A 13,966-nucleotide genomic window follows, 5' to 3' on the forward strand; every position below is an offset into this window, starting at 1 on the left:
ACTAATTCAGAATTCAATTATAAAACATTTTTCTTCACAGCATTCAATATTATGTTCTTTCAAAATAGTACAGACAAAAATATGTTAATTCTTACATTATCATGTTACTTGGAGCTAATCTATTAAAGTTATTGTCTTTTTATGATGTTTCAGGTTGTACTCCAGTCCACAGCAGACAGCCATGTTTTTTAGTCTGAGAACATAAAATTACAGAATAACTAACTTTCTTTTGTTGTTTTTGTTTGGTCTAAATGGAACTTGCCATGTCTTCCAACACCATCCATAAATTTCTGGGCTCCTAAAAGATGATGGAAAAAAAATCTTATTACATATATTTATAGTACATACTTATAACTGTAGAATAGAGCAGAAAGCTAAGATCTACTCTTCCACACATTGAAAGTGCTAAAAATCTATTTCAATGCATGAAAATCAAAATAATCTTTGAATGAAAAAATACACATTTGGAATAAACTACATTTTTCTAAAAACATTAGTTTTGGCATGTTCCTGTGACATTTGATGAGACTTAAATCAATACAACTTAAAAACTTATACAGGGACGAAGTTTTGGTACATTCCTATATCTTCTTCTGACGAGACGTAAGCTAATATGGACAAGAATAATAGATTCAGTGGATTCTTGGGTCATTTTTTTTTATGAGACATAAGTCAACATAATTTAAAAACTTGTACAAGGACACAAGTTTTGGCACCATCCCGTGTCTTCTCCTGATGAGACTTATGTCAACATAACTATTTTTCCACTGCTGTTTATAAACATGATAACTAAAAGCTACTTTGTATAAACTACAGCAAAATTTTTTAATAAAATGGTAGTGAAAAATAAATTAATTTAAACATTATTATAAATAACTTGTCTTTGAAGAAATCTGGAAGATAACCAACAAGATCTCGTCAATCTTGTAAACTTTGAACACAAGAATAACTTAACAGGACTATTGAAATTCTGTGTGTGTGTAAAATTATAAATCATTCTGATTTCAAATCAATTAAACCAAAAACTCCAATCAATGTTTCTTTCTTAAAAGTCTGCTATACTTTTATAGTAGCTAGTGGTGAAGATGTGTAATTTGTATGTCAGGTGAGAAACTGGAGATTGTCCTAATTAAAGTAGGTACAGCAGATAAAGAGAAGTGTAGAGTGTGGAAATGGTAGCAGGATTTCAGGTGTAGCTTAAACATTTGCATGTGAGGAACACATCAGTTAATAATGACTTTCAGGTTAGGTTAGGTTAAGAATGGTTATGTTAGGCTAAGGATAGGTTTTGTTAGGTTAGGATAAGTTATGTTAATTAGGTTATGCGAGTCACATGCAATTACTTTCTTTGAAAGTCCTTAAATAGTGGGCAGGTTATGTTAGGTTAAGGATAAGTTTTGTTAGGTTAGGATAGGTTATGCGAGTCACCTGCAACTACTTTCTTTGAAAGTCCTTAAATAGTAGGCAGGTTAGGTTAGATTAGGTTTATGTTAGGTTATGTGAATCGCTTGTAACTATTTTCTTTGAAAGTCCTTAAATAGAGGGCAGATGTCAAAGGATTGGAAGTCAGCCAATATCACTCCTCTTTACAAGGAAGATGATAAAAACTGTCCCAGTAATAACAGACCTATTACATCAGCACTGGGAAAAAAGTTTTGGTAAGTCTGATAAAAGATACTGTGCAAAGTCATGTAACAAGGATTAAAATTTTATTAGATAGTCAACATGATTTCACCAAGGGAAAATCTTTCCTTACAAATCTTTTGGCATTCTTTGAAAATATTACTTACTGTTTATGTAGATGAGGGTAAGAGTATAGATTTGGTATATCAGGATTTTCAGAAAACATTTGACAAAGTGCCACATAAAAGGCTTGTAAACAAACTTATCTTTGTAGGTGTGGGTGTTAACTAATTGAACAGAAGAGTGACTTGATGGAAGGAACCAAAGGGTTGTTATGAATGGAGTTTACTAAGACTAGATTAATGTTGTAATTGCTGAACCTTTGGACCTTTACTCTTTTTTATTTACATCAATGGCACAGATGAAGAAATGGTCAATATATATTACTTAAATTTGCTCTTGATATTAAGGTCTTGGGTGTTACTGACTGTGAAAAGGATTTGGATCATTTAGTGAGTTGGGTAAATAAATGGTAGATGGATTTTATTTATAATAAATGCAAGATAATGCATGTGTTTTATCACAATTTAAATTATGAGGAGAGATTAAGATCCTTAAAATTAAACAAAGAAGAGTAAGAGGGGCTCTCCTTGAGCTAGCCATCAACCCTTTATCAAAAAATAAGTGGGATTAACCATCACATTATGATATATCATATCAAGTGGTTTCATCTTTAACTAATAAAATAAAGCTTAGAAGAAAAAAAAACCCAAAGAAGTTCAATTCTATAGAGGAAACATTAAGCTATCATAAATTAATATGTAGGTTTAAGAGGGTTTTGTTTTATAGTTTCTATGAACTTCTCTTTCACTGAGAAAGGATTTCTGTGTTAACCCACTTTTCTTTGATAGCTACAGAAATTATTTTCAATGAGAAGACATCAGATATCATATCTCAAGTTAAAGTAGGCTAAAACAGGTTGAATGAGTAACCAGGGGGATCCCAGGAACAAGCAGCTCCAAAATATGAAGGTGGTCCTGTAAACAGTGTCTGCTAGGTAGCCCTGTGGTTCCTGAAGACCAAACGAACCGATAAAGGTTCAAATCCATGTAAATTGATCAAAACATTTCTTAACCAAGCAAAAGTTATAACAAACAATGAACAGAACACGTACAGTCCACAAACATCATCATTGTGAATGCCTGTACAACAAATGTTTAGCTCAAAGACACCTCTGCTGGTATACAGTATGTACAGCCTATCGTGCCTAACAACCAGTGTGTGTACAACATCATGTGGCTTATAACCCTTGCCATGGTTAAGGCACCTCACTTGATTCAGTTATCTTGAAGGACCCACAAACAAATCTGTTTTCCGATCCATTGGGATATCGCAGTCTGGAGGTCCATGACAAAAAGTAATGCAAAGTTCCTTGGTATGTATGTTGGTTGTAAAAATTTCAGGTACAGAAGGAACCTGAAAATTAACTAGTGATAGTTAGATATTGTATTTTTGCACTTGTCTTGCTCTTGAAAACTTTGGTTGAACAACTAACAAAACTGCAAAGAAATTATGATACAAGACTTTTGAGTGCTTTGAGGAAATAATGTGGAGCTAAATGCTGTTAAAACATGATAAAATCATTAACAAGCTTGGTTGGAGAATAAGGTAAACAGTGAGAGTTGGTAAATGTCAGGGTAAAACTGAGACAGCAGGGAGCTAAGACATTCACTGAAAGAAAGAAAGAAAGAGATTGATACTGAAACTGAAGATGGCTTCTTGCTGTATATGAAGGTTTGAATATAAAAGGTGGTTGTGATAAAGCAGGTGTGAAGACTGAAGGAACCAAGACAGCAACAAGGATATTCAGTTCAATGTTGACACAAGTTGTATAAATAAAAATGATAATTTGGGTCTGAAGCAAATGGTTAATTAATTCATCTAAAACTGAAAAACAGTAACATTTAAATGGTTTCACTTTATTAAAACTGAAGGCAAAAAATTAAATATTAATACATAAAAATGTAATTTAAATTTTGAATATAGAACATGAAGAGGAGTGGTTCTTCTCTATATATCCTATGAAAATAACTTTACTACGAGGCAAAAATGGTAGTACACCATGAAAATAGGCTTACCCTGATCAGGTACTGAATATTTTACCCGTGTCTGAATGGTTTAGGGTTAACTGAATATCACAAAGCTTTTTCTTTCTTTTATTTCTTTCCCTAAAAAAACTATAACTTGAGATTTGGTTGGATTGAAAGCTACATGCCACTTGTACCAATTTGACATTGTATTGAGTGATATTTGAACTGTAAATACTGGATACTGAGACACAAGTGTATGGGTATGGGATATTATTGGCAAAGAAGTTAAATAATGTTAGGCTTAACACTGACTTTAAGTGTGAAGGGACTAGAGGTCATATTGTTGATATTAACTTTAGTTGTTCTGTCAGTAAGGAAGCTGGATATCCAATGTACAATAGGGGTGGTGGGTATGTTATTATGAATTAGTTTATAATTGTGATATACCAAATCAAATACTTTTTGGACACCTAGAAAGGTGGTTATGGTTGTTTGATTTCTGTTGAATCCATGTTAGATGGTTTTGGTAAGTTTAACAGGTGGTTAGTGGTTTGTTTATATATTCAACCTGAATTCTGTATATTTTTAACAATATTTTTGGTTTCTAGGTGAGTGTTTTAACCAGTTGATGATTAATTATTTCCTGGTATTTATAGCTAGATTATGGGTCTCTAACTTCTGAGGCAAGTTATTTTTCTTGGGAATTATCTTAATAATAGGTGATTTCCAAATATCTGACTAATATCCTAACAGCAATGATAAATATAAATTGTTACTAAGAGAATTATGATTCTGTGGAATATGTTTTTCAGGACTCAAATGTTTATCCCATCTTTGCCTGGGGCAATTGGGTTTTATATTCCCCTAAGGTTAATTTTGATTTCTGATAAAGTTATAGGGCCAATATACAGATCATTGAAACATCATATATCAAATGAGGTTTAAATTAGGGTTACAAAGAGTTTCAAACTTTGCACTATTTGTTAACAGTAGTGGCAGTTTTGTTATTATATTGAATATTTTAATTATAGTGTTGTTTGAGATAGATTTAAATTTCCCAGCTCACTCCCTAAATAAAAGAAATTAAATATGAGTCACAGTAACAAATGTACAATGTTTGAAGAAGGTTTTGTCATTATATCACTGAAGTAGAATGTCTAGATACTAGATTACACATACAGTACAAAATAAACAAAAGTTGTGACTGGAGACAACTTAAGGACTAATACAGATATGTTGTTGATATTTGGTTCTTCACTTAAATATATATATATATTTTTTTACTTTTTAATAGATATACAACAGGTTGAATTAGTTGCAATGTTTGTAAACATCCATTTTTAAAAACAATTGCATTTCCAAATAAAACAGTCATCAAATTTGATAAGTTTACTATGTAGTGAGTATATTAGCAAGTATAGAATATTGTGATGAATCAAATCTTTATAGAATGTCATTTTTATGTTTATCCTCTTCAAAGAATCTAAATAAATGAATAGTCTAACTTACTATATTATTTGGTAATTTTAATTGTGACATGTTAAATAAAAACATTGTCACCCTTATTGTTAGAGTAAAACATATTTTCATTACTTCATTAATAATTACTTTATTTGTTGAAGTGTGGGAATACTCAATATTTGAAAAACAAATTACACCCATTGTGCAGTGGCATGTAGATAATATTAACAATTTATATACAAAGTTGGAAATTTTCATCAAACCCGTGAGAAGATGTTTTGCACAAGTGTAAATGAAAACATCTATCATATGACATCAAGGGTAATTTGAAATTGGATTTCCAGTAGGAAATTACCTCTTCTCACTGAAACCCCATCTCTGTTGCTGTACACCCCTGAACATTGTTAAAGAAATTTTTAATAATCAGAGGACCAGTCTTTACACCGCACCATTTCTGATCATATACATATAGAGTAGACTCTCCACCAATAGTGTTCTGTCATCTCTAACACCACTGCTAATTCCCTCTGCTATTCCCAATCAGTCCAATAGTGAAAAGAAAGGGTAGGAAATATATTTTAGTGTAAACTTCTAAAACAGACTTATCTCCTGTGACACAAAAGATAGAATCACATATTGCAAAAGTCTATGGGTGGTGTAGGTACAGAAAGATACTGGCCCCGATAAACAAGTATGAAAATAAAGCATGTATGGGATACTGGACAACTACTGGAAAAGGTACACTCTTTGCCCAGGAAGGGAACACCAGATAGGTGTATCATCACTATTAGTAATTCTAGTTGCTTGACTACAGCTTGGAATTGTTGGATATCAATAACATTATTCTTCATGTTAATACTTTTACAGTCATGTGAGCACTACTTTTTCCACCCAAGACCTAGTTTAATGATTTCTAATACACAGATATACACTACTGAGAAAGTGCTCAGTGGTCTTACAGAAATGTCACATATCAACCATAAGTATTATATAGTTAGTTCAATTAGGGAAGATAAAGGAAGCTGAAAAGAAAATATGGATGAATGGAAGCAATAAGGCTAAGCCAAGAGAAAGGGAAATGAACATGTGTAGAATAACCATGGAAGAAAGACAGCCAGATCTAGTAAATAATGAGGTATTAGGAGCTGCTTTGTATTCCACTGAAGGACCTTCTTCAAAGGACAGCAGAGGCAAGGAGCAAAAAGTAGAGTAATATGACAAATCTGATGGGAAGATACACTGTAGAGAAAAAAAACAAAAAACATTCCACAGATATGTCTGAATAAGCCAGTTGAATGAGTACACAAACCAAACATTAAGAGTGACAGGTTACAAAACAATGGAAAATGAAGGGTTCCAGGGAATAAGGAGCCAGGAATGAAAATCCTGAAAGGAGGAAGTACATGTCACATAACATCCGAAGGAATAAACCAGACGAGGAAGCTTATCTGGATCAGAATGGAACCACAACTAGGAACTGGAATGTGAGTAAATGGGTATGAAAGTCAAAACACAATCACTGGCAGCACATTTTCTAGGAAGGAAGGATCAAGGTCTGGATGACATAAGTGAAATAGTAAGGATCTGGGTAACATGAGTGGTATAATTACTTGAATGACAACAACCACACGTAAGGGGAAGGAATTAGGTCACGAGAGAAGAAAGATGGATGGAAAATTAAGACATAGGCTAAACTGAAGGACAGGCATAGGCATAAAGAATCCCTCCCAGATTCTAATATCTAAAGTAAAGGAACAGAAAGCAAGGAAATGACAGATGAAGACAAAACTCAGAAGAAATGGAAGGAGATAGACAAGGCCACAGATGAAGTGGACTAGCTTTTGACAAACTACCAGATGAGGAAGAGGGAAGCAAGAGCAAAAGCCATGGTGAAGATACCAGCAGGAAATGGTCTTAGAAGGTCTAATGGATCAGGAAAGGAAAGCTGTAACACATGGAGTCAGTCCCTGGACTGAAACAATGGACAAGACAAAAGATGAAAACAGAGAGTGTTGACACCTGTAATGAGAATATTTTAGAAGAAATAGATCCACCATCAGATGAAAGAAGCCAGGAAACAGATGAGCGAAAACCACAATATAATGATAATGGGTTCAGAAAAAGAGATCCAGGATCTAAAAGCACAGAGACCAAGAATTGTATCTTCTGGCTCAGTGTTAGAAATTAGATGGGAAGGGATGTATCATAACTACACTCCCCACCCTCTAGGAGAGAAAGAAGGTAGAACAAGAATCAACAAACTACCAAAAGCTCAAGAAAGATGATATGGAAAAAAAGTCCTTGATTGATCAGCAACTTGAGTTCCTCTGAGAGCTGAAGTAAAAGCTTCAGCCCCTACATTGGATTATAGGAACAAATGTAAATCTTGATGAGTTAGAGTACAGAACTACCTCACCACAGTCTGGACTCCATAAATTCATCAAGCCAGAATCTGGGAAGATATTCCACTGATCAAGGAGCGTTTGTCAAATGAACACTAGTTCAACACATGGAAATGAGAGCTTCCAAGGAAGTTGACACCTCCAAAGTGATAGAACATATCAAGTCATAAGAATGGTGAATGATATGTGAACTGCTCTCTCCAAAGACAAAGGGATGAGAAGGCTAGGCTAAGTGAGATTGAAAGAATTCCATTAAATGAGTGTGGTATTCAGAGGGTATAAGATCAGACTACTTCTTATCACAAGGAAACCAAGAATTCTGTATATTGTAGAAGCTGAGGAGTATGGACTATTAACTGACGATAGGAAGAAGCAAGAAAGAGCCAGCCAAGCAAGAGAAGGAAGAATGAAGACCCATAGAGTGAAAAATCACAGAAAGAAATATCTAGGATCACAAATATACTTATACAGGTAACAACGATATGAAAGGTGCAAACATACCCAACTGCCAAAGTACTTATACAGGAAATCGACAAACTATCCGATGTACTCAGTTCCCAAAGTCAGCAATAAAAGTGTAAATATATGAAAATTACCAAGAAATTATGTAATTACCTAGTATCTAACATACCATTTCTATATGTAATTAACCAGTATCTAACATACCATTCCTATATGTAATTAATCAGTATCTAGCATACCATTCCTCTATGTAATAAACCAGTATCTAACATACCATTCCATTATGTAATTAACCAGTATCTAACATACCATTCCATTATGTAATTAACCAGTATCTAACATACCATTCCATTATGTAATTAACCGGTATCTAACATACCATTCCATTATGTAATTAACCGGTATCTAACATACCATTCCATTATGTAATTAACCGGTATCTAACATACCATTCCATTATGTAATTAACCGGTATCTAACATACCATTCCATTATGTAATTAACCGGTATCTAACATACCATTCCATTATGTAATTAACCGTATCTAACATACCATTCCATTATGTAATTAACCGTATCTAACATACCATTCCATTATGTAATTAACCGTATCTAACATACCATTCCATTATGTAATTAACCGGTATCTAACATACCATTCCATTATGTAATTAACCGGTATCTAACATACCATTCTATTACGTAATTAACCGGTATCTAACATACCATTCCATTACGTTATTAACCGGTATCTAACATACCATTCTATTACGTAATTAACCGGTATCTAACATACCATTCCATTATGTAATTAACCAGTATCTAACATACCATTCCATAAAATTAACCGAGACAACAAAGGAGGTGTAATGCAGTCCAGTACTGATGCATATGAATATAAAAAGGGATACAGTTGACAACTGCAACAAAACATGTGGAATTCAGGAACAGCAAAAAGTTTAATGGAAATATGTGGAAACAAATCAAACATGAAAATTAGAAATTTTTGAATATATTTCATTAGAAAAGGAAACAAAGCACAATCAAAAACTGTAGCCACACTTGAAAAAGTGTCCACATGTCTAAACTGTGTTATGCCAATCAGAAAAGTGAGAATTGACCAGGAATAGAAGGAACAAGCGATAATCCTATTGGCTGAGAGTAATCATGATATGTACATGTTAAAAAATGATATGAATCTGGTGAGGTATAAAGATTGTAGTACAGATTACTAAACATTCATTTAGCAATGGTTAGAGGGCAGTGAATGATGAAGATAGGTTTCTGTGAGGAGAGGTTAGTCTGTTCCAGAAATAAGAACATTAAAACTATGTTAGAATAATGTACTAGTTGAAAAATGTTATGATAGTAGCATGTAACAGTATTTTCTTTCTCACTTGTAAAAGTTGAAGGAGACAATTTACTAATCAATTAATCGGTCCAATGGCAGTTAATTCTATTATCTATTCCCTTAACCAATAGACTGATAAATTAATTAATTTACTAATCAATTAATCGGTCCATTGGTTAAGTGATTAGCTAAAAAGATTAAATGCCAAGCTCAACTGAGATCTGGTATCAATTAAGTGTTATTGACTTAATTTCCTTAAAGAACACTGGCTTTCTCTATTTCAACATTATTTCTGCAGATTTTCACCTAAAACTGATTCCTCTGTCACAATGCTTTTCCCATGTTCCCATTCAAACTGAAGGGCATCAGTTAAAGACTTTGCTTCAAATGAGGAATAGTAGGCGGAACGTCTGTCAGCTCTCAAGCACTTTTGAGGAAACTTGGTAAGAGAAGAGGCAAGATTAACAGCTTGACCAAGAGCTGAAACCAACAAGAGATTGTCAAGTAAGAAAATAAAAGAGTGATAACAATAATTATTCACTTGTAATTTGCACATACATAAATTGAAAATTTGATAGAAAAAACCAACATTAAAACATGCATAAAAAGGAAATCTATTATTAGTTGTGTTTAATATGATGTATTTATAATTCATAGAAAAAACTTAACAAAATCTGAAGAACTTGGTATGCCTCTTTTATTAAATCTGTGGAAATGTTTGAATAAACCTGCAGTAATATTCCATTAATAAGGTCATTTGTACAAGTTCTCACAAAGTCATAATGACGAAACACAGATTGAAATAAAGTGTTCTTAAGTTAACTGGGGTGTAAATGTTTTACTAACTTTATTATCCAAAATGTCCAAATCCATCAAGTATGTACTATAAACTCTAATGCCAACAAATTAAAACAAAATGTAACTGAATTACTATTTATCTAGAAAACAGTTGTTTTTCTGTTACTTTCACTTATAAGTTAAAACTGTTTTGAGAAACAATACACATCACTTAGCTAATTAAAGCAGTTTGAAAATAAGGTGATGACAGACATAAATTTTAAAATCAGCAAAAAAGTGCTGAAACACAGGTTAAAAAATATATTTATTTTGACACTTCAAATAAATGCTTTCAGTATGTAGTCACTGAACCTGATGATTTGTTTGTTCAAAAAGTTTGTTAGCTTTGGCTTCCTTTTACTAGTATTTTATCAACTTCAAAGTTTTCATACAAGTTTACACTACCATGCATCAAATCCACATTCAGGTCTACATTGGTACAGTGAGGTTTTCTAAGTTATTCAGCAAATTCAGGATAAATTAAACAGATACTTACAAGTGCCACACGCAACAAGCCGATTAGCAAGTCCCATCTCAAATGCTTCTTTTGCTGAAATCTGTCGGCCTGTAAGGATGAGATCAAGTGCTCTGGACAGACCTATCAGATGGGGAAGTCTAGCTGTTCCACCATCGATTAATGGAACTCCTAAAACAGTGAATAACAATATATGAGGATAAGAATCACTAATAATCTAAGACATCTTAATCAGCTGATTTTTCTATTAACTCTGTATTAAGTCCTAAGTAATTAAAATAACATGATTATTGTACTATACTATTGATTCCATTCACACTAATGATGTTGAACTTTCCATTCCAAAATGTCCAAGTTCAACAAACTTCCACTCAATACAGGTTACACTGACAAACACCTGCTCAACATAGACACACAAAACTCACTGTACTTTCTAAAACAGCAAAGTATTTGTGCACCAGGTGAGAAGATTTACTGAAAGAGGCAGAAATTTTCTGAGCTCCTAGTTCACAGTAGGAACTGTTTATTTACTGCAGCTGTGTAAACATTTCAGTGAGTAATAAAACTCTTAAAACTTGGATTGTGAAAGTAATAACGTGTTCCTTTTCACAACTGGTGGATTCTTTAAGTCAAGCACTTGATTTTTTACTTCTACTAAGTTATACAACAAAACTTTTTCTACCAACTGTCTGTATTTAGCCAAGTGGTGAGCATGTCAGATTCCTTGCTGAAGAATCTTAGAGTTCAAGTTGTGGTGATGCTGTACACGTTCTATACTTTAACTGTAGGTATATTACATAACTGACACTACATCTATCTCTGGGACCAAATAATTGGGCAAAGATACATTACACAACTGACACTACATCTATTCATACAAGTTTATACTCTCATGCATCAAATCCACATTCAGGTCTACATTGGTACAGTGGGGTTTTCTAAGTTATTCAGCAAATTCAGGATAAATTAAACAGATACTTACAAGTGCCACACTCAGCAAGCCGATTAACAAGTCCCATCTCAAATATTTCTTTTGCTGAAATCTGTCGGCCTGTAAGGATGAGATCAAGTGCTATGGACAGACCTATCAGATGGGGAAGTCGAGTTGTTCCACCATCAATTAATGGAACTCCTTGTGGTGATGCTATACATGTTCCATACTTTAACTGTAGGTATATTACATAACTGACACTACATCTATCTCTGGGACCAAAGAATTGGGCAAAAGTATGTTAAACAACTGACACTACATCTATCTGTGGGACCAAAAGAACTGGATAAAAGTATGTTAGACAACTGACACTACATCTATCTGTGGGACCAAAAGAACTGGACAAAAGTATGTTAGACAACTAACACTACATCTATCTGAGGGACCAAAAGAACTGGACAAAGGTATGTTACACAACTGACATATCTATTTGAGGAACCAAAAGAACTGGATAAAGGTATGTTACACAACTGACATATCTATTTGAGGAACCAAAAGAACTGGATAAAGGTATGTTACACAACTGACACTACATCCGTGGGACCAAAAGAACTGGACAAAAGTACGTTATACAACTAACAGTAAATCTATCTGTAGGATCAAAAGAACTGGACAAAGGTACATTATATAAATGTCACTAAAAATCCATCTGTGGAATCAAAAACTGGACAAAGGTGTGTTATAAAAGTGACGCTAAATCCTTCTGTGCAACCAATGAACTGGACAAAGTCTGTGAGTTGGTGGGTGCAACTAGCTGACTATATCAGATTCCTTTCGGTCAATAGTTCATACTGTGAGTTGACTGTGTTAGATTCTTTCTGTTCAGTAGTTTGTAATGTGTGTTGGCTGTATCAGATCTCTTCTGGTCAATAATGAGGGTTGGTTATTTCAGATTACCTCTGGTCAGTAAGAAAAATGAGTTATATGTGAACTACAAATATCTTTGAAGTGGTGTACTATCAAGTTACTGTACACAAATTTGTGCAGTGAATTCGACGAAAGGAGTTACGCATAAGGCAAATACAAATAGTAGAAAAATACAAGATTGTGAATTATCAATCTTTTTTTAACCATAACTTTATTTAAAAACTTAATTTCTAAAGTCAAGTTTTTGATAACTTAAAGATCATTCATCCCTTCCATAAATTATTTTCAACATGTATTTTCAAAATACAATTGATAAGTAATGTTGACTAAAATGAGAAGAAAAACAACAGTCAATCTAACATCACCAGAACACCCACCAGTTTTACCTTACACAGACAGAAGATCACACAAATCTTATTTTTCACTCACAACAAAAATAAATTTCTTAAATTATGACATTATTTAGTACAACAAATGAGCATACCCACAGAACAAACACATATACATTATTTACTTAGTAATACATGTTAGACCCCAAATTAAGAGAAGCAGCTATGTTTCAAACAATGTTTCATTTATGTACTCACATCTAAGAAACACTGTTTATATTGTAGAGTAGTTCAAAAATAACCAGTAAATACGTTGGAAAGGACAGTTGATTAATTGTGGACTCCATTTTAGAAATGAAATAAAAACATCTTTAGTGATTTTAGAAAAACATGTAGGTTCAAGAACTCTTGACAGAAACGAAATAAAAACACCTTTAGTGATATTAGAAAAACATGTAGGTTCAAGAAGTCTTAATAGAAATTAGATAACAACCCTATAACCTGAGTTCTCTTGAAAGGTGGACCTTTCTTCTTCAGTTTGCCCCTGTTGGGGTTATAGAGTTTTTACTTCATTTCTAATATACATTTAGTTTTATACACCTGAAAGATGCATGTATCTACAAATCTTCTGATGAAAATATCATTGTCCTTATTTCATTTTAACCAAATGATTGATGTATGTATGTATAATTTTAATTACAACCACACTGTTGTATTTACAAATGAACGAATAAAATATCTCTTGAAAGATAAATTTCTCCTACATTTGTTTGCCTCAAACCATAATTGTTTTTTCGTCTGGTTCTATCACAGAACCATCATCCAAATATTTATTATAATCAGCTGGTGTAGTACCAGTTTCAACTTTCACTGTTCTAGGACCTAACCCTCTCACTCCACTATTAGTTTCAACCTGCAGAGTTAAAAACCTAATTCCCACTGTAGAATAGATATAAATTTCTACTATATATGTATAAATTACATTATTTGGCTCTTCAAAAGCTTTGGATAACAAATACAACAGTTGGTAAAACGTACTTAACAATGAACAACCCTCCAGTGTAAGATTACCGAGGTT

At 33.2% G+C, this 13,966-nt stretch overlaps 1 protein-coding gene across 4 annotated transcripts in view; it reads right to left on the reverse strand.

Annotated features, from left to right (window-relative positions):
* Positions 1 to 13,966, reverse strand: part of LOC143238386 (putative enoyl-CoA hydratase) — a 55,156-nt gene that overhangs the window by 32,719 nt on the left and 8,471 nt on the right. For 3 of the 4 annotated variants that reach the window (XM_076478549.1, XM_076478550.1, XM_076478551.1), the window contains exons 5-7: positions 10,723 to 10,872; positions 9,696 to 9,869; positions 224 to 298 (exon numbers count right to left, since the gene is read on the reverse strand). In XM_076478549.1, coding sequence (XP_076334664.1) covers positions 224 to 298; positions 9,696 to 9,869; positions 10,723 to 10,872 — 399 coding nt within the window. Of the gene's footprint in view, positions 1 to 95; positions 299 to 9,695; positions 9,870 to 10,722; positions 10,873 to 13,966 lie in introns of all 4 variants that reach the window. The other variant, XR_013020557.1, reaches the window with a different exon arrangement.

This window comes from Tachypleus tridentatus, chromosome 13 (genome assembly GCF_004210375.1).
Source record: "Tachypleus tridentatus isolate NWPU-2018 chromosome 13, ASM421037v1, whole genome shotgun sequence".
NCBI lineage: Eukaryota > Metazoa > Arthropoda > Merostomata > Xiphosura > Limulidae > Tachypleus > Tachypleus tridentatus.